Source organism: Ursus arctos, unplaced genomic scaffold (genome assembly GCF_023065955.2).
Source record: "Ursus arctos isolate Adak ecotype North America unplaced genomic scaffold, UrsArc2.0 scaffold_6, whole genome shotgun sequence".
In the NCBI taxonomy this organism is placed as follows: Eukaryota; Metazoa; Chordata; class Mammalia; order Carnivora; family Ursidae; genus Ursus; species Ursus arctos.
Window position 1 is genome coordinate 39,336,563 of NW_026623078.1, and position 19,923 is coordinate 39,356,485.

The 19,923-nt window shown below is 37.4% G+C and overlaps 1 protein-coding gene and 1 long non-coding RNA gene across 6 annotated transcripts in view; one reads left to right on the top strand and one right to left on the bottom strand.

Annotated features, from left to right (window-relative positions):
* The window catches only part of LOC113252995 (uncharacterized), a 158,097-nt gene extending 144,776 nt beyond the window's left edge, over positions 1-13,321 (bottom strand). Inside the window, exons 1-2 of one of the 2 annotated variants that reach the window (XR_008957755.1) lie at positions 12,932-13,321; positions 8,784-8,932 (exon numbers count right to left, since the gene is read on the bottom strand). This is a non-coding gene — a long non-coding RNA (uncharacterized LOC113252995). The remainder of the gene's footprint in view (positions 1-8,783; positions 8,933-12,931) is intronic. The other variant, XR_006409160.3, reaches the window with a different exon arrangement.
* A 5-nt stretch (positions 13,322-13,326) lies between these two features.
* The window catches only part of LRRCC1 (leucine rich repeat and coiled-coil centrosomal protein 1), a 35,435-nt gene continuing 28,838 nt past the window's right edge, over positions 13,327-19,923 (top strand). For 2 of the 4 annotated variants that reach the window (XM_026495817.4, XM_026495818.4), the window contains exons 1-3: positions 13,327-13,591; positions 15,881-16,086; positions 16,381-16,446. In XM_026495817.4, coding sequence (XP_026351602.1) covers positions 13,503-13,591; positions 15,881-16,086; positions 16,381-16,446 — 361 coding nt within the window. In that variant the 5' untranslated portion in view covers positions 13,327-13,502. Of the gene's footprint in view, positions 13,726-15,880; positions 16,087-16,380; positions 16,447-19,923 lie in introns of all 4 variants that reach the window. The other 2 variants (XM_048212515.2, XM_026495819.4) reach the window with 2 other exon arrangements.

The following is a 19,923-nucleotide window of genomic DNA, read 5'->3' on the forward strand; positions in this document are numbered from 1 at the left end:
ATGCAACTGATTTCTGAGCATTGATTTTGTATCCCGCCACATTACTGAATTGCTCTATCACTTCTAATAGTTTGGGAGTGGATTCTTTTGAGTTTTCCATATAGAGTATCATGTCATCTGTGAAGAGAGACATTTTGACTTCTTCTCTGCCGATTTGGATACCTTTGATCCCTTTTTGTTGTCTGATTGCTGACGCAAGGACTTGTAGTACTATATTGAATAATAGTGGCTTTACATCGGAAACCAGGGATGTACTGTATGGTGACTAACATAATATAATAAAAATATATAATAAAAATCATTAAAAAAAAAGAATGGCTGCTCAAACCTCATTACTATCTGGCTGTGTGTATGTATCACACCTTTTCTATGCAAGGTTCTAGATGTCTGTGGACCACAACTGGGGCAGTAGAGAGGCTAGAATATTAGCTGGTAGAGGTATACAACAGAGGACTATGAAAAAAATAATTTTGTAAATTTATTGTTTATTTGTGTAAGCGAAGTTTCTCATTGATGGTAACCATCAAGAACTTGAAGACATCACCATTAAAATCATTAAATTAAAATGCATTGTCATTTCAAATACAAAATCTCTTTTCATCTTCAAAATTAACTTTTGAAATCATATAATTTTAGAATGATTTTGTTAAGTTCTATAAAAGATTAAGTTGGGATTCTTGCTGTGATGGAATTTTATTTGGAAGTATATTTGGGGAGAACTGACATCTTTACAATAATGATTATAGCTTTCTCTAGATTAAACTTTTTTGGGGGAAGGGGTCCTTCTATAAACTTTAGTCTTCTCCATAAAATTCTGCATATTTCCTGTTACATTTACTCCATAATCATTTATAATTTTTGTTGCTATGTCAATTTAGAAAATGCAAGAGAATATAGGAAGAAAATCATATCATCTCCAAATAAAAGCAGTTTATCTCTTCTTCTTAAATTCTTAAAATTAAAGAAAAATTATTCTTCTTTCTTACAGCATTGGTTCAAGTTCATTTCAAAAGAACAGGAATCCTTACCTTGCTCATGACTCTAAGGAGAATACTTCCAATGTTTTGTATTAAGGATATAGTGTTTGCTGTAGGGGGTTGGAAAACGCCCTTTATTTAATTAAAGCATCATCATCTATTCTCAACTTGCTAAGATTTTGTTTAATTATGACAGAATATTGAACCTACCTTTTGCTTCTTTTATGATAATTACAGTTTCCTTTTTTAAATTTTATTTATTTATTTGAGAGAGAGAATAAGAGAGAGAACATGAGAGGGGGGGAGGGTCAGAGGGAGAAGCAGACTCCCCCCTGAGCAGGGAACCCAACTCGGGACTCAATCGTCGGACTCCAGGATCATGACTTCACCCAAAGGCAGTTGCCCAACAAACTGAGCCACCCAGGTGCCCACAATTTCTTCTTTAATCAACGAATTTAGGGTATGTTTTGATCTTTTTCTAGCTTAATGAATTTTCTCTTTTTTTCTGCTAATCTAGATAACAGTTAATCAATTTTGTTTATCTTTTCAAAAAACCAACTCTTTGTTTTGTTGTTTTTTTGTTTTTGTTTTTCTATTGCTTTTCTAGTCTTTATGTCTTTTTCTTCAGGAGCCCATAACCTGGTGTCTGACTGCCTTACTAGGGGCCAGGCCATGGAAGGATGCTCCACTGTTCTTCCTGTGGAGCAGCCTCAGGTTCTGCAACTTCTCCCTATTTAGCAGAGCTGTGCCGGGCATGCAGCTAGCCATCCTTCCCGTTTTTCTTTGTTCTTAGCTGCCCTCATGAACTATGGCCGTTCCATTGGTGAGCCATGTGAGGTGAGACGGGAACCAGCCCCTCCGACAGCTCCCAGATAGGCCAAGCCCTTTGTGGCATGCTCTACTCTTTCCTCTGAAAGAGGCCAAGGTGATCTCTTTTGGTGTTGAGCTGCGTGGCTTCCAGATAGTCAAGGAAGAGGCAACAGTTTCCCTTGAGCTGGCAGGGTCTCAATTGCCTTTAGCTCAAAACAGTACACATGCCAAAGTGGTGCATTTTGGGGAGACTTGTTCTAAATCCCTTCAGACCCACCTTTGAAATTTTAAAGAAGTTTCACAATCCAGAGGCTAAACTGACAGATTAGTCCATATCTCAATGAACCAGCCTCAGTCTTGAGAATAGATCAGTTGAGTTAAACAGTTATATCTCATTTCAGGAGGCAGTCTTGCCACTGGGCTCCCAACATTAGACCTATATTGGGCAAGCAATCAGGTAATTAATAAGAGGCATCTCTATGGAAACAAAAGAAAAACAAAGGTTAATGGTTGGAGCAAATTTTGAACCCAGTGTCTGAATTCTGAGTGCTGCCAGTGAGAAGATTTCTAGATGTCGGACTTGAAGCATCTTCAGACAGAGTAATGGCAGACAGTGGCAATCTGAAAGATCTTCCTGGTTTGAAGTTTGAATCTCTGGTGATCTTTCTGAGTGGCCCATACAGCAACAGGCACAAAGATCGCTGTTGGGCCATTGGGATGATTTCTCTGACATTAATATCATGTCATCTAGCTTCAGTTTGCAGGACATCAGGGAAAAGGGCAGCTTTAGTTCTCAATGATTCCAAGTCAAAAGGAAGGAAGAAAATTGCAAATTTTAGTTTGGAGAGTCTTAGCCAGATATTTGCAGAAACCAGAATTGAAGATCCAGTACAGTTCATAGGCAAACACAAACCCTCAAAGACAAGAGAACTTCACTCTAATATCCACAAAGGTATATTACTGAAACCTGATTTTTCTCTCTAAAATCACCCTCATTTCCACCAAAGATAGACAAATTAGGACTAATTTGTTTGCAAAGTAAGTCTGGTTTCAAAAAACCTTGGCCTGATTATTTACATAAGTGCAGCAAGAAGAGTGAATGACCATATAGGCTCTTTTTAAATCTACTTTGCTAGAATTTTTTTATAAGGAATTGTCAGATTGAACTTTTAACACCCTCTGAGGCTAAGAAGCCAAACCAAATACTTGCCATCAGACTTGCCAGCAATATCTAGATATTCGGGTAAATTCCTTCCTCTCAAGGTCCCCAAAATATCCTGAGGTTCCTGCATCTGCCAGGAAATGACCTTCCTTTCTCACCTGGTGAGGCTGCTGGGAACCCAGGAAGCAAGGTACCAAGCTGATTTTTCCAAGGGGCTTCATTGGCTCTGTAAAGTCAACTTTAGTTCCTTAAAGCTGTCTCGTCCATATTTGAGTCTATGAATCCCTGTCAAAAATGGCAATGTAGGGGCATGTGGGTGGGTCAATTGGTTAAACATCAGCCTTCAGCTTAGGTCATGATCCCAGGGTCCTGGGATCAAGCCCTGCATCAGGCTCCCTGCTCAGTAGAGAACCTGCTTCTCCTCTCCCTCTGTTGCTCCCCTGCTTGTACGCTCTTGCTCTCTCTCTCTGTCAAATAAATAAATAAAATCTTTTTTAAAAAAATGACGATCTAGGGAAGTCTTGGCAATATAACCGATTTTTCCAATTATATCCTATTACAGAAAAAAACACATTCTTATTGAATTTGTGCAAACACGTATATTGCCATGAAAATAAGAAAATTCACTGACAGTGTTCAAATTCTGGAGGGATCAAGTAAGGAGAAAAAGATAAATGTTTCTTATTTGTTTACAAAGGTATATGTTACCAAATTGCTGTAAGTCATTGATAGCTCAAGAGAAAAAGTCTCTTTAAATCTAAAAAACCAAACATTAGAGAACCAGCAATGTTTCAAATAAAAAGTCCTAAAAATTATAATCCTCTTCTTCAGTTCATTCAGTCCCTTGTTATTTAATTCTTCTGTTCAAATCCAGTTTTCCCACCAGTTCTGGAAATTCTTACCGAGTTCAGTTATATGACCTTAAGTTTAACAGAAACCTGTATTTGTCAAAAAGTCCTTTCCATGAATCTCCTTGAGGATGAAGCACTTTTGCAAGGAACATTTTGTAGAAGCATTAGAGTAAAACAATAACTGTAAATGATAAAAGACTTTTTAAAAAATGTTCATCATTAGAGAACTGATGAGAATTCATTATAATGGACTTGACAGGGAAACGCAGTTATTTCTGTGATATACAACACTTCAATAATTAGAAGTACAAGTGAAAACATCAGGAGATAACAAAATTTTAAGAATTTCATATATGTTCTAGAATGGTTATAGTAGTACTATTCACCCACATAATATAACCTGCAAGAGTTTATCATTATTTATTTGACAATGCTTCCCATGTAACTTAATATACCAAATAAGCTTAGCTAGTTTAAAATATCTCTTTATGAGGCGAGAGAACAATCTTTTGAGGTGTTTCAGGGACCCTCTGGAATATCTCATATCTCAATAGTTAGTTTTAAATGAAAAAGACGTTAGTTAGAACTTGATTTTTGGAAGTTTGTCAAAAATAGTTTTTTAAAAAAGGGTTTTCTTGTCTGTTTTAGATTTTTATTTATTTATTTGACAGAGAGAGAGAGAGAACACAGGCAGGGGGAGTGGCAGGCAGAGTCAGAGGGAAAAGCAGGCTCCCTGTTGAGCAAGGAGCCCAATATGGGACTCAATTCCCCGGACTCGATCCCAGGACACCTGAGCTGAAGGCAGACACTTAACCAACTGAGCCACTCAGGCACCCTTAGAAAAAGGTTTTCAAGTTCTTGACTAAATAAGATCAGAGATCATTACAAAACTTAATACTTAATTATCTATTTAACCAAAGTGGCAATAAAAGATTTTAAAGGCAAATACAGAAGGTTACATAGTTGTTAGCAAAACTTAGTACTTTTAACATGAGAAGATTCAGTTTTCCTAAGTAACCAAAGACATGATAAAGACAAAACATAGAATCTTTGTTTTTTTGAGGCAGATTACACTAAAGATAAAGAAAAACCTTTGTTTACAATTTCTTATTAGGAGTAGATCAATAATCTGAGAAAACTTTGTCATTTTAACAGAGAGAAAAACCAAATCCTAAACTTGCAGCAGTGTACTTCTGATACTAAAGCTCATTTACTTAATTAAATTCATTTTTATCTTAGCCAGTCCTGACTGATAATGTAGGTGAGGTCCAGAGAAGATGGCAAGAAAGAATTCTTGAGACGTCTTTGGTACAAAAAGGTGGTTTTATTAAATCACGGGGACAGGACCTGTGGGCACAAAGAGCTGCACCAGGGTCATGAGGAGTGGCCCATTTTATACTTTCAAGTTGGGAGGCGGTTAGGGATAGCGTAAGTCGGCATAAGTCTCTAAGGAATTTTGGAAGCAAGGTTTCCATGACCTTGAGGGGGCTAGCTATAGTAGGGAAGAGGTCGTTTATCACTGTCTAATAAAACCTAAGTCATGAGACCCTTCAGATGTGTATCAGTGGGTCATATGCTTAGAGGAGGATTGCTAACATGTATCTTGGGGGTAGAGATAAAGGAAGTTTCCAAAGGAATTTTTTATGTGTTAAAGTAAACTTACAGGATCCTGGGGTTGGGATAAAATTGCCTTTTGCCTTAGCAAAGTATTAACATCCTGGCGGCTGAGTTCCTAGAGGAAGGTCACTCTGCCTGTTTCAAGGACTTTCAATAAGGCTGTAGGTAGTAAGGAAATTTAATAATTTTTCTTCTGCCTTTGTTTCTCACCTCACTGACCATGCATAAAATTCCTTTCCAAAACCCCCTTTCCAGAAACCTTCTACAACTTTCTTTTTTACATTCAAATTTTGTCCTATGCTTTCTCTTTTTAAATAGTCAACCTCACTTTAGGACAAAATTATTTTCTTTTTCTTTAACCCAAAAAAAAAAAAAGCATTTCTACTCTTTATACATTTTCTTACCAAAAACACACATCTTAATTCTCGTTGCATACAGAGAAGCTTCCCTTATTATTTATAGTAGTCTTAACTACATTTATTAGAATCCTTAACTCTTAGAAACCTTAATTTCTAATGAAAACTAAGAAGTAAGCAACTGTGAACTGTTATACCAGATTTCTTTAAATTGGCAAATTTTTGAATACTTTTCATAATTTCTAGAACCATGTGCTTCTCCATAGTACAAACTTTCGATAAAGCACAAAATATGTTTACCAACAGACCCAAATTTATCCTTAGTTTCTCTGTAATAAGGAATTCAAAAGTAAATAAACCAATATTCAGTAATTAAAGTTTTACTATTTCATCTTATTTGGAAATGATCTAGATATTCAATGAATTGAACTTAACTGATCACTTAACTCAGCAACTTTAAAGTTTTAAGTTACCAAAAAGGTTTGGTAAAACTATTTTAAAAGTTCATTTAAAAACTTTTTATCCTAGGTTGCCTGGGGTGGCTCAGTTGGTTGGGCATCTTCCTTTGGCTCAGGTCCTGATCCCAGGGTCCCTGGATCAAGCCCCACATTGGGTTCTCTGCTTAGCAGGAAACCTGCTTCTCCCTCTTCCTCTGCTGATCCCCCTGCTTGTGCTCTCTCACTCTCTCTGTCATAAATAAATAAAATCTTAGAAAAAAAAAAACCTTTTTATCTTAATTGCATTTATCCAATTAAATTGCTCTTAACAATTATGTTCAGATTACTCACATGAGACATCAGACAAAGCCATCCATTCTCCCAAACTGTTTTTTGTAGTTGTTGTTGTTGCTGTTTAAAATATTTTAACATAATATTTACATAATAAACATAACAATTTTTTAATATAATACAAACTTAATTGGGTAGTAAACCCAGGTACAATAAAAGTATTATATTTAATATTGACAACTCTAAAAGCATGTCTATTTTAATTAAACCAACACACTTCATTTAGCTCTTATTCATTAAAGATTGATCCTAGCTCATGTGAACTAAAAAACATTTGGGTTAGTTTTTATATTTGAGGGTTTTAGAGTAGGCAATTCTTACAAGTGCTTGCCTTCAAACCAACTATACAGAGCTCTTCTACAAATTCTGGCAATATACCGTCCGTAGAAAAATACCAAACATCTACAACATATAACATATATATACAAACATATATATGTATATATATATACATATATATATATAACTTTCCCCTATGCTCATTAGTTTTGTTTCTTAAATTCCACATCAGTGAAATCATATGGTATTTGTCTTTCTCTAACTGACTTACTTCTCTTATCATTATAAACCCACTTCCTTCCACGTCGATGCAAATGGCAAGAGTTCATTCTTTTTGATGGCTGAGTAATATTCCATTATATATATATATATATATATATATATATATATATTCCATTATATTTATACCACATCTTTATCCATTCATCTGTCTTGGGATTGGTTAAAAAAAAAAAAAAGACAGATTGACCTTGAATTTTTTCTGGGTCCATATTTCTAGTTTTGCAAAGATTTATAAGATAAGGACAGTTGCTCTCAATTCCTCAAAATATTGGGTTGTACCTTAAATCATAAATTGATATATCTATCCAACTTTATTATCCTCAATTGCTTCTTTCCTTCTGGGTATATAGTTTTCTTTTAGCTTAGGAAAAAAAGCCTAAAAAAATTCCTATCAGCTCTAAATATCAGCTTCCAATCTGGCCAACTTTTGACTATGGAGTTATTTTTAAAAATTCTTTTAAATATCTTGTCAGTTTTCAGCCAGAACAAATAGCAAATTTTTCTGGCAGTACTGAGTAATCCCTCCTTTGGTTTAAGAGGAGTCCCTAAAGAGGGTGCAAAGAATACTACCTTCCCAAGATACAGTCAAAAATAGCCAAAAGAATCAACAACCTGCATGCCCCAGGTAGATAGACAAAATGAGACAAGCAGAAACGCAATAGTTATCTCTGGGAGAGAAAGGATCAATAGCCATCGGGTTTGGATTTGGAAAGGAAGGGGCACTGTGAAATTTTATTTTCCTCTTCTACCAGCCACTGAAAATCAGTCTTTAGCTGATCATTTGTAGGAGGGCCTATGAGAAATTCTGGTCATCTCTTTCCTCTATGAGAAAGAATAACCAATGATCTTTCTAATTCTCCTCTAATTTCATAGAAACTTCTGAAAAGATCAGCTGCTGTCCAGGAGACATGAATTCTTTTGGTGGGGGTCTAGGATTTATCCACAAAGGACATTACATAGGAAGGCCAGAAGCTGGAGATAGCTTTCCGGATTTAGAATAAATTTTTACCACAGACTCAAGAAACATTCCTGGAGTAGGTATAGATGATGTAGCCCCCATGATTCAAAAAGTTCACTCTCAAAATGAGTCTAAGACAGCAAAGGCCTTCAGTGCAAGGGGAAAGGTGTCTGTAGTCTCCCAGGGAAACATGAGATGCCTCCAGTCATAGACTTGCTAATCTGTGAAGCTGGGCAGGCACTACTGGAATGGGATTTTTCACAGCACTAACACAGTAACAAAGGTTGAGATGACAAAAGCCCTTGTGGACTAGGGTCTCTTATGACAGATTCCCCTGGGAGCTGACATAGTTGGACGAAAACTACTGGATCCATAGCCTATAGGGCTGTCCCCCAGACGCACAGCAGTGCATGCATCCTCCAGTTGCCAGAGACCAAAAAGAGTATTCTCACTTGTCAAAAAGCCAAGCTCTCAGGATATCAAATGACAAGCGGACAGACCATCTCTGAGAGGATAAGGATTAATAAAAACCAAAAAGTAACTCACACCGAATAACCAGTCACTGAAGCCAAAGAGCTAGTTCCACAAATATTTTCTCCTGCTAATGTACATTTAGAAAAGGAAAAAAAAGGACTCTCACCACTCTGCTTCTACCGGACTCTGCAGGTAGAGACCAGGAGTCTGATGTGGTAAGAATTCTTACCTTCTGCCAGCTCTACCAGAAGTCCCAGGATCTTTCAACTCCAACAGCTTCAGAATGAGCAGTGCCCAGCCAGTGAGGTCTCCCTGGCTCACCAAAAGTGCTGGTGAAGAAAAATTTTCCTCTATCCTTCAAAGGTTTTTCCAGCTGGTCTAAGAATTAAATTAACATGAGACAGATTAACAGAAGAAAATCAAATTTAATTTTGTATATATGGGAACCCAATAAAATGAGGCACATATGGGGCGCCTGGGTGGCTCAGATGGGTAAGCATCTGCCTTCAGCTAGGGTCATGGTCTCCAGGTCCTGGGATGGAGCCCCATGTCGGGCTTCCAGCTCATCGGGGAGTCTGCTTCTCCCTCTCCCTCTTCCTCTCCCCCTGCTTGCGCTCTGTCTCTGTCTCTCTTTCAAATGAATAAAAGAAAAAAAATGAGGCCTATATGTCTTCCTGAACTAAGGAATGGCAGAGGGGTGGAGGTGGTTAATGCTCAGGGCAATAAGAAAAGCAGACGATGGTAATTAGATGTTCGCCCTGCCACACAGATGGGTCATTCAGATAAAATTTCTCTCTCTACAACTCTTACTCAGGGAAAGACTCCTCCAATTGAGATTCTTCTAGGTAGTTAAGGGAGGGGCAAAATGTTATCTTGAGCCTTGATAGGGTCTTGAATGCCTTCAGCTCAAAACAGTCTGCATGCCAAAGTGGCACATTTTGGAGAGATTTGCTCTGAACCCATTTGGTCCCATATATTTTAGAAATTAGTTGTAATTTCTTTGTAATCCAGTGAATGTTTAATTTTACTACAATGAATTTTATTACTACTCATATTCACATATATGTACATGCATGGACATGACTAAATAGAGATATTGGAAAAGATTAATAGTAGTGTCTTTCTCTAAGATAATGAGCAATTTTATTTTTTTATACTTTTCAACATTTTCCATAGTTAGCAAATATTTTCATAAGAAAAATAATTTTCTAATACCAAAAATTACGTTTTTATATGATACAGTAAATTTTTATGACAATAAGATTTTAAGAATATATTAAATTATACTTGATATAATTTAAGAATGCAGGATAGCATAAGGAATATATTAGAAAATATTCCACCAAATTTAAAATTTTAAGGACTACTTCCATCTGAAAGAAGTCCAGATATCCAGAAAGTTCAATTTTCTGAGAACTTACTCTCCAAATATTCTGGATAAAGCAATACACCAACAAAACACAAATTACAAAAAGGTTGTATATATTGGTTGGCACAGAAAGATGTACAAGCACAGCATGTGTTTGGAGGGGGTGGTATACACAACTAAGTGACTAGAATTCATGAGTAAGGCAATTTTTCAAGGCCAGAGGTCACAAACAGGATTGATTTTATGGGCCCACACTACTGACCTGATGTTCTGCACTGAGATCTGTATGTATAAAGGTACTGTAAAATTTTAAAAGCTTTGGGTTTTACGTCTTTTAAAGCTTATTTATATTTTAGATGATTAAAAAGCCAAATGACAGCCTTGTGTATCTTGTCTGAGAAATTAGCATAAAAGTGCTATGTAGATTCTAATAGAAAAAAACAAATACAAACTACAGAATGTAGGGGTGCCTGGGTGGTGCATTCGGTTAGGAGTCCCACTGGGTTTCTGCTCAGGTTGTGATCTTGGAATCAGGAGATAGAGCCCCATGTGGGGCTGAGTGCAGAGTTGGCTTAGGATTCTCTTTCCCTCTTCCTCTGCCCCTCCTACCTGCTCTCTTGCTCTCTCTCTCTCTAAAATAAATAAAATAAGTCTTTTTAAAAAAAAAGTCAAATTACAGAATGTAATACCACCATTACATTTTGATCCTACAGGAATGCAGTAAAGCACTAAAGGATACTCAAAAACTATCAAGATGAAAAAAAAGGAGAAACAACTATGGTTACCTTATACCCTACACCAAAATCAGTAAACAAAGCTTGTAAAATCTAACTTATTAACTTCTTCTCAAGTATTCTCCTCTCATCATTCAGACCCCTAGGGACTTTGTAGAGTCCTCCAGTTTCCTCATGTGGTTTAATGCAACAACCTCCTTAATTTATACAGTCACCTCTAATCTCTCTCCAATCCAGCCTTCACTCAGTCTCTTAGAGATAATGTCATAAAACACAAATCTAATCCTGTCACTTCCCTGTTTAAATACTGTCTTGTGTTCTTGCATCCTTTACCAACCTCACTCATAACTGTTTGCAACCACCACACTGCCACCCCATCACAACCTTCCTTCAACAAATACCAACTTCCAAACTGGCCATTGCAGGTTCTCCAAGATCTGAATCAAGCCTAACTTTCTAGCCTCGCTTTTTGCTTTCTCATGTGCACACACACCCTCACCACACATCAGTCTATCTAAGCAACTTATCATTTCCAGAATAGATACTATTCTCTCTGCCTCCCCCACAATGCTATCTTGCTGACCCCTCTGACTGCCTATCTAATCCCTGATCTCAAACTAGTAAGGCCGATTTCAAATATATTACCCATTTTGCACCCCACAAATACTTTATAGATAGCATGAAAAGCAAGTCCAAGTCAAATGGAAGTTCTGTTTAAAAATATAGAACAACAGAGTGTAGTAATTGAAAAGTGTTGTTTACGTATTATTTAGAATATTAAAGATAGCTTCTTTGAGTTTGAGAACTGAAGTCTCCTATAGAAACTTATTTAACAAATTTTGTTTTGCAAATAAAGAATTTTGAAGCAAAACCACAGTTTCTAAGTATTTGTGCTAAAAAAAAAAAACAGGCAAACAATAGTAATATTAGTGTATCGAACTATCATTTAAAAAAGTCAATTCTTGGTGCACCTGGGTGGCTCAGTCAGTTAAGTGTCTGCCTTCAGCTCAGGTCCCGTGGGATCAAGCCCCACATTGGGCTCCCTGTTTATCCCTCCCCCCCTGCTGTGCTCTCTCTCTCGTTCTCTCTCGAATAAATATAATATTTAAAAAATAAATAAATAATCAATTCTTAAGTGCTAAGGTAATTCAATTTTTGAACTCCACTAACAATAATCAACATTTTAATTAATCAATTATAATGCCCATGACTTTGGAAGAAAGAGCCAATACATTTAATAACATTGCAACATAATTTGTTTCCTATATCAGTTATTTGTTTTAGGTAAGACTATAATACTTATCCCCATTGAAAATCTCTATTTTAATGGATATTCACCCATAGATCAGTAACTATTATCAATCATCTAATCCTACATGTGTTAACACAAAACACTTTATTTAGCTCACATTTCTGTTATTTTGCAACTTGGGGTGGGTTTGGCTAAGCACTTCCGGGCTGGGGTATGTATCTGTGCATCCTCTACTAGAGTGACTTGCTTTTGCTCCATGTAGTTGCTCCTCCTCCAGTTGGCTAGGGGGGCTTGTTCAAACAGCAGGTCAGCCAGTTTTCCAAGAGAGGGAGCAGAAGCATGCAAGGTGTCTTGAGGCCCGGCAGCACTAGCATTAAATGAATTCTATTGGCCAAAGAAAAAAGTCACAAGCAAGCCCAGAATCAAGAAGCCACTAAGGTGATTCTATCTCTACTTCTTATTGGAAGAAGCGCAGACAAATGGCAAAGAACATGTTACAGGAAACAGTGAATTGTGGCTACAAATTTTAGAACGTGATAGGTATAGGTAAACAATAGGAGACTAATGACATTTAAAGTCTGGAAATATCTTCAATATTAGGATAGAAAGTCAGGCCTTTATTTGACTGCTAACAGAGACCACCAAAGATTTTAGTTCAAGATAGTGACAGGTTCAGAGTTGACATACCTTTTTTTTCCATTTTTAATTTTTTTTAAAGTACGCTCCATGCCCAAGGTGGGGCTCGAACTCACTACCCTAAGATCAAGAGTCATCCTCTACCCCCTGAGCCAGTGAGGCTCCCCTGCATTTTTAAATACTCCCATGAGTTAGAGAACAATCTAACCAGGTCTCTTCCACCTTCTGCCGGTATTGTTTTCCTACCTGGAATGCCACTCACTTGCAGAATTCCCCTTGACATACCAAGGCTCTGCTCAGTCACTAATACCTTTTAGAAAACTTTCCCACTACCCACATCACTATACAGTTGGCTTAAATGCTCCTGGGCTATTTCTAGCACTCACCCTGTTGCACGGCAATTCTTTGTTTCCTCCATTGAACTGTGAATGCTTCCAGAGAACGAGAATGGACTTCAACTTATTCCTCATGTCACAGGCAAGTATAAGGCATATATAAGGCATCTCATAAATGTTTACTAAATCAAGGGTAGGTGCAATGGCCGGTGGGGGAATAACTTACAGGTATGTATGACTACAGTTTTGTAAAGACTAACTGCTGTTAAATCCCCTTCAGAAGTCAGTCGCCTACAACGCAAAAATCATACAGGAGAGCGTCACACGAAAGACCGATTCTTTACCCAAAAACCACACACACGGGATGATGTTTCCCTTTACGGCAAGTCCCAAGAATAGCGCCGTAGCTACCGTAAAAGGGAGGGAAGCCCTTGGGGAAGAAAATCAGTCTTCCCGCTTTACGGCACTTGTCAAGGCGGGAAAGTGCCCGGCTGTCGGTTGGGGGGGGGGGCGAACCCCCCCCCCCCCCGGACTGGACTTCCGCTCACCCAGAAGGCGTGTTCCGGGCTCTCCCACCCAGCTCTGGGCGCCGGTTAAGACCACGGTCCCCGTCGCCGGTGCCATGGAGGCGCCGGTGGAGGCGGAGGTCGAAAATGAAGACGGCGACAGCAGCTGCGGGGATTTGTGCTTCATGGACAAAGGCCTGCGGAGGTAAAGGGCGCTCCGCAGCCAGGAGCGGCCCGCGCATTCCCCTGGCGGGAGCCGAGCTTTACCCAGACCGCGCACAAACGCTCTCTGGCTTCCTCCCGCCGTACTGCGCCGGAACTGCTCTGCTGAAGTGCCAGGTCCATCGAGTCCTCATTCCTTTCCTCCTTGGACTTCTGAGAGCCTGGAAACTGCCCTGCATTCTCTGCCAATCTTTGGCCATCCTTCGTCTTCAGTGGTTCTTTCTTTACTGATTATTCTTCGCTTGCTCTGTAATTGTTGGTCTTCTCGGGTTCTATCTGGTCTCCTCTGCTCTTTCTCTTACCTTGACAAAAAGTGGCGCTATGGTATGTCTGGCAACCGTAGAGCGAAGGTTTACTGCTCTTCTTTAGGTTTTCCTCAGTTCTCTTTGCCTCCCTTCTAATTTCTCCTTCGCAGAGCACTATGATATATATATCCATATGCTTCTTGGGAGTGCTAAACATCATATTTAGCTAACCATTTCCCTCTTTCATGTAGCCAAAATTTATGCATGACGTACTAGGTTCTTGATTCTGCTTTACTGACTGTTCCCTGCCCACCTCTTCAGAATTAATCTTTGACCATTTCTCCATTTACCCTCTCTGATTAACCGTACTGATCTACAGGCAGTTCCATAGTAGGCCTTTCTGTGCGTTTGCACTTGCTGTTCCTTTGTGGCATGCCCTGCTCTATGCGAAACCTTGCTGCTGATAATTAAACCATCTTGTTCTTGATCGTGATCTCAAATTTGCCAGAGGACCCCAGGGAGATGGTTTTTAAAGGCATATTTACATTTATACTTAATAATAGATGTCATTTACTGAATGCTGTGTATGTGTACATATTATACATGTTATCACAATCCCTCACAATAATTCTGCAAGGTAGTAATTTTACAAGTGACAAATCTGAGACTTCAGAGGATCCAAATAGTGTTCCCATCTTCTTCCAGCCGGTGAGCAATAAAGTTCAAATTCAAACCTATTTCTGGCTAATTTCACTTTCTGCTTTTTCTGCTGTACCACATTATCTGCACAGTACTAATTTCCAGAAACTGAGATGTGTCAGAAAATAAATGACTGTCATTAAAAGCATGTGTTAATAGCACAAAGAGTTCAGTAAATGACAGTAGCTAGGTAATTGGAAAATATTTCAAAAACATTTAGAGATTGGTAGTTTCAAATTTACAAATGCTTTGTCTTTTTCTGCCACGTTGCTGTGTGCTTCATTCTGAAGTCTAAGGGAGGAGCTGAATGACTTTATGGCATATTTAAAGTGTTTTGATTTTTAATTTTGAATTTGAGATTATTGATGCTAATTTGAAAGCACACCAGAATCCCTTATTCTCCTTTTACTCCATGACTCACTTCTCTGCTGCCAGAGTTAAGTTTCCTCTGTGGTAGCTGCTACAGAACATTGAACAGATGCCCATGACATTGTGTGTCCCTATTCCCCACTGTCCCTCCATCCGGCACCTCTGAACTGCATGCACTGTAGTTTTTATTCCTGGAACTACCATCTTTAGGAGAGGTTCTGGTTATAAATGGCAGTACTTGAGAGAAAGAAGAGACGAGTTCTATTTAGGGGAGGTGCATTCCAAATGCATAAAAGGGAGGATGGATTTTTTTCACTAGAAATAGTAATTAGTGGTTTCTTTTGAAATCAACTACATTCTGGGTTCAATAGCTGTTGCCGACAGTAAAGAAAGTAAGTTTATAAACTACTTTCCAGTGCCAGATATGGATTTATAATGCCTCTAGTAGTAACTACAAGAACTTGGACAAGTTATTTATTTTCTGCAGACTTCAGTATCCTTATGCCAATTGCTTAGAATTGTTGTGAGAATTAAATGAAATGAGGGAACCGAGGCTTAGAGAGGTTAACTCATTTATTCAAGTAATTTAGCAAAAAAAAAAAGTATTAGAATGCAGATTTGAACTGGGGTATTATGATTCCAGGGCCTTTATTGTCACAGCTTTCATTATATGCTGGTAACTTGGTTGCTTATAGAAGGGAGAAATGACCCAGGGTCACTGGCCTCTCTTGAGTGGGTTTTTTGTTTATCTATATGGTCCAAAATACCGATTAGTGTTAAGAAGCACTGTACCTTATAAGATGTTAAAAGGCTACCACGGGTAGGAAGGATTTCATTATGGAATGAGTAGAGCACATGGTTACCATCTACATGCTGTTTGGTTGATTTTAATTATATTTGGTCATAATTTTTAAATCCATTTCTTACTTGCTTTTGATAATATATATTTTCTCTTGTAGCATATCAGAGTTATCTTTAGATTCATCCCTTCATGCCATCAATCTTCACTGCAATAACATCTCAAAAATCGAAGCCATTGATCATGTTTGGAATTTACAACACTTAGATCTGTCATCTAATCAAATAAATCAAATTGAAGGGCTAAACACACTGACGAAACTATGCACTTTAAATTTGTCCTGCAATTTGATTACAAGAATAGAAGGTTTGTAAGTGATTTTCATGTGATACTTTGCATAAGGAAGATGATTTAAGTCCACTTTTCTTCCTAAAAGAGTGGAATAAATATTATCATAAACTTTTGAATGCTGACCTTAAATTTTACTTCAGAAAAGTTTTCTTCTAGAAAAGTTAACAATTCTTTAAGTATTTTGCAAAATACCACTTATTAGATTACAGATTTGCTTCAAAACTGTCTGAAATAGTATTGTAATACTATATAGTTCTAAATAGTTGTTTGAATTCTGTAAAGGCTTTATTTTGTCTTATTTGATTTTAGGACTTGAAGCATTAACTAATCTGACTAGACTGAATTTATCTTATAACCACATAAATGATCTTAGTGGTAAGTAGATAATCTTATGTTTTCTATAATGCTGAATGTTTGCCACATGTGATGAGTTAGGCTAAGCTCAACATGCTGAAAACTGAATAATCCTGTTTTTGACCAAAAATATCATCTAGAGAGTGTGCTTCAGTCATAATTCTTTTTTTTTTTTTTTTTTTTTTTTTTGGTGCCAAAGCTACGGCTGAATAAAAAATAGGAATACAAACTAGGTGATCAGTAATAGAAAAAACTTGGATAGGAGGGACTTACTTCAGGAAAATAATGTTTTAATCTTAAATAATTGATTGATATGCTATTATATAAAGAATAGTTCCAATAGAACTTTTTACAGTGATGAAAATATTAAATCTTTATGCTGTCCGACATGGCAACGAATAGCCAGATGTGTCCTTTGAGCACTTGAAATGTGGCTTGCTCAGTGAGGAACTGAATTTGTAATTGAATTTTAGTTTAAATTTACAAAGCCTCATGTGACTAGTGCTACCATATTGGATCATATAGCATATTGAGCCATACTGCATTCCCAAGGCTATATTGTAAATTGAAGATCAGATAATTTTGTTTTTTACTTTTAGCAGGTCTACGAAGGTTAAACATTTTTACCATTTTTTAGTTGATTAAAGTGATACACTAATAAAATGAACGAAGTTTCATGATTATTTTTAGAATTATCTGTTAGAACAGGCAGAATTCTTCTAATTATTGTCATAATCCTGTCAATATTTCAAACAGTCTTATTCATGTGTTTATTTTTCACCCATGCTAGAAAAATACTAGCCTATGCCAGGTGTTTCATACACAAAAAATTAAAGCAATCTACTCCCTACTGTTAAGCTGCAATAGCAAAGATATTTTAATTTTTTAAAACTTTTTCCTCCAAAGATGTGAAAGTATTGGAATTGAGTATTAACCCTAGCTCTTTCACTGCTGTGTGTTGTTGAGCGAAGATTATGAATGTTTGGATGCAGTTTCCTTATCTGAAAAATGTGAATCTTGGATAAGATTACTCATTCATTTACTCAACAAATATTTATTGAAGATCACTGTATCAAATACTGTTCTGTAGTGATAAAAAATAAACAGATAAGGTTCTTGTCATAGGGCTTACATGTAGTGGGGAAGAAAAAAAAAATAAGATCATGTCAAGCCCTCAAAAATAATCAAAAGATTTGAGCAGACCCCTTCCCAGGAAGAAATCTAAATGCAAAATTAGCACATGAAAAAAAATATTTAGCATCTTTAGTGATTAAGGAAATACAAATTAAAACTGTAATGAGATCTACTTCATACCTACTAGAGTAGTTTTAAAATTTGTGTAATACAAAATACTGGTAAGGTTATAGAGCAACTAGAACTGGCACAAATTGTGAGGAGAATGGCAAGTGGAACAACTACTTTGGAAAACAATTTGAAGGTTTCTTACAGTGTTAAACATATATTTACCATATAATCATGCAGTCCCTCTCCTAGGTATTTACCTAAGAGAAATGAAAACATGTCTGTTCAAAAACCTGTACATGAAAGTTTATATGATTATATAGCTTTTTATATAATCATGTTTATATGATTCTTTATAATCTCCCAAAACTGGAAACCATCCATATGTCTATCACCTAGTAAACAAACTAATTGTGATTCACCCACATGATGGAATACTGCTTGGCAATAAAAGGAATGAACAATTGATATATGCAGCAATGTGGATAAATCTAAAAAGAATTAGGCCAAGTGCAGGGAGTGAGACACAGAAGGATGCACTCTATGATTTCATTTATATGACATTCTGACCAAGGCAAGTTATAGTGGCAGAAATCAGATCCTTAGTTGCCAGGGGTTGAAGATGGGACACATTGATTGAATGATGGAATGTTCTGTATCTCAGTTATAGCAGTGGTTATACAATTGTATATGCTTCTTTATGTACATTGAACTGTACACCTAAAAGGGTGCGTTTTTGTGACTTCACATCGGATTGTAATAAATATGAAGAAAATATAATAGGCAACCCTGTAGATTTTAATAGATAATTCTTAGAATGATAATATTTTGTGTGTTCAATAAATAAAGGCAGTGTATATGGTAAGTGCATGCAAAGACACTAAGGCACCTTCAGCCTTGTCATGTTAAGGAACAGAAAGAAAGGTAAAATGGCTAGAGCATAGCAAATGAGGGGTTAGTGTGCTAAGGAAAGAGATGAGAAGGTAGGCAAAGGCCAGATCACAGCTTCATACTCAGGGTAAAAAAAGTTTTCATATTATTCTAGGTGCAATAGGAAGCTATAGGAGGGCTTTAAACAAGTGACATATATGTATTTTTAAAGGATCACTTTGGTTGCTGAGTGAGTGAAGAATGAATTTTAGGAGGATAGGCGTGGAAGTCAGGTGACCAGTTAGGAAGCTATTTCAGTGGTCTAGGTGAGAGATGGTGGAGACTTGGACTACGGTGGAAATAGTGTAGAGGAGCAAATGAGTATATTTTGCAGGTAGAGTTCATAGGACTTGCTGATGGATTGAGAGAAGGAAATGAAGAAAAAAGGAATCGAAGATAATTAACTGAGGTTTTTTTGTAGCAACAGGTGGATGGTGGGACTGGTTCCTGATATGGGAAAGATTGGGGGAGAAACAGATTTAGAAATGAGGGGGTGAGAAGTAAGGATTCTGTCTTAAATTTGAAAACCCTGTTAAACCTGTGTAAGGCACAGTTTGAGGGGTGTGTTTCATGGTTGGAATTGTAGATTTGGCACATCAATGATGTTTGTAACCATGAAACTAGGAGGTTCTGCATAGCATATGAATAGAGAGGGGAGACCAGGAATGAGCCTTAGAATTGAAAAGTGAAAGGAACATAAAACCTAAGGGAAAGAACCAGTAACGTGGAACAAGGACCTAGAAATAGAGTATTAAATTAAGAAGAATTGCAGAGTGCTTATAAGAACTCATGATAGGAAATTTGATCTTGTAGACAGTTGTCAGAGAAGACTTTTCTGAGGACATGAGGGATGAGTAGAAGTTAGTGATGAGGAATATGAACAAAAGAAAAGAATGAACCTTAGAGAGGTAGAAGGTAGCTCAATAAAGATGGAAGAGAGAAGAGTATTCCAGTCAGGTTGAAGAAATTGCGGGGGGGGGGGGGGTTAGGTTGAATTTGTGTATAGAGAGTACTAAACTAAGCAAACTGTAAAATAAACCTGAAGAGGAACAATGTCGAGTGCATCTCAGAATAGTCCTTCCAAAAGGGAGGAGGTGATTCCCTGACAATTCCCCTTTTGTTGAGAATAGCCCCTGGAGGTGTTACCCCCTGACATTTCCAGGCTGTGCCTTCTCTCAGAAGCTCCACTTTAGAAGAGAGTTCTGAGGGAAGAAAAGAGAAACATGAAGTGTTCCAGTGGGGCAAACTGTCAGCGTGCACGGCCCCATCCACCACAGCTGCAGCTGAAGTCAGAGGCTGGTCAAGGAGACGTGGTACCAGGCACCA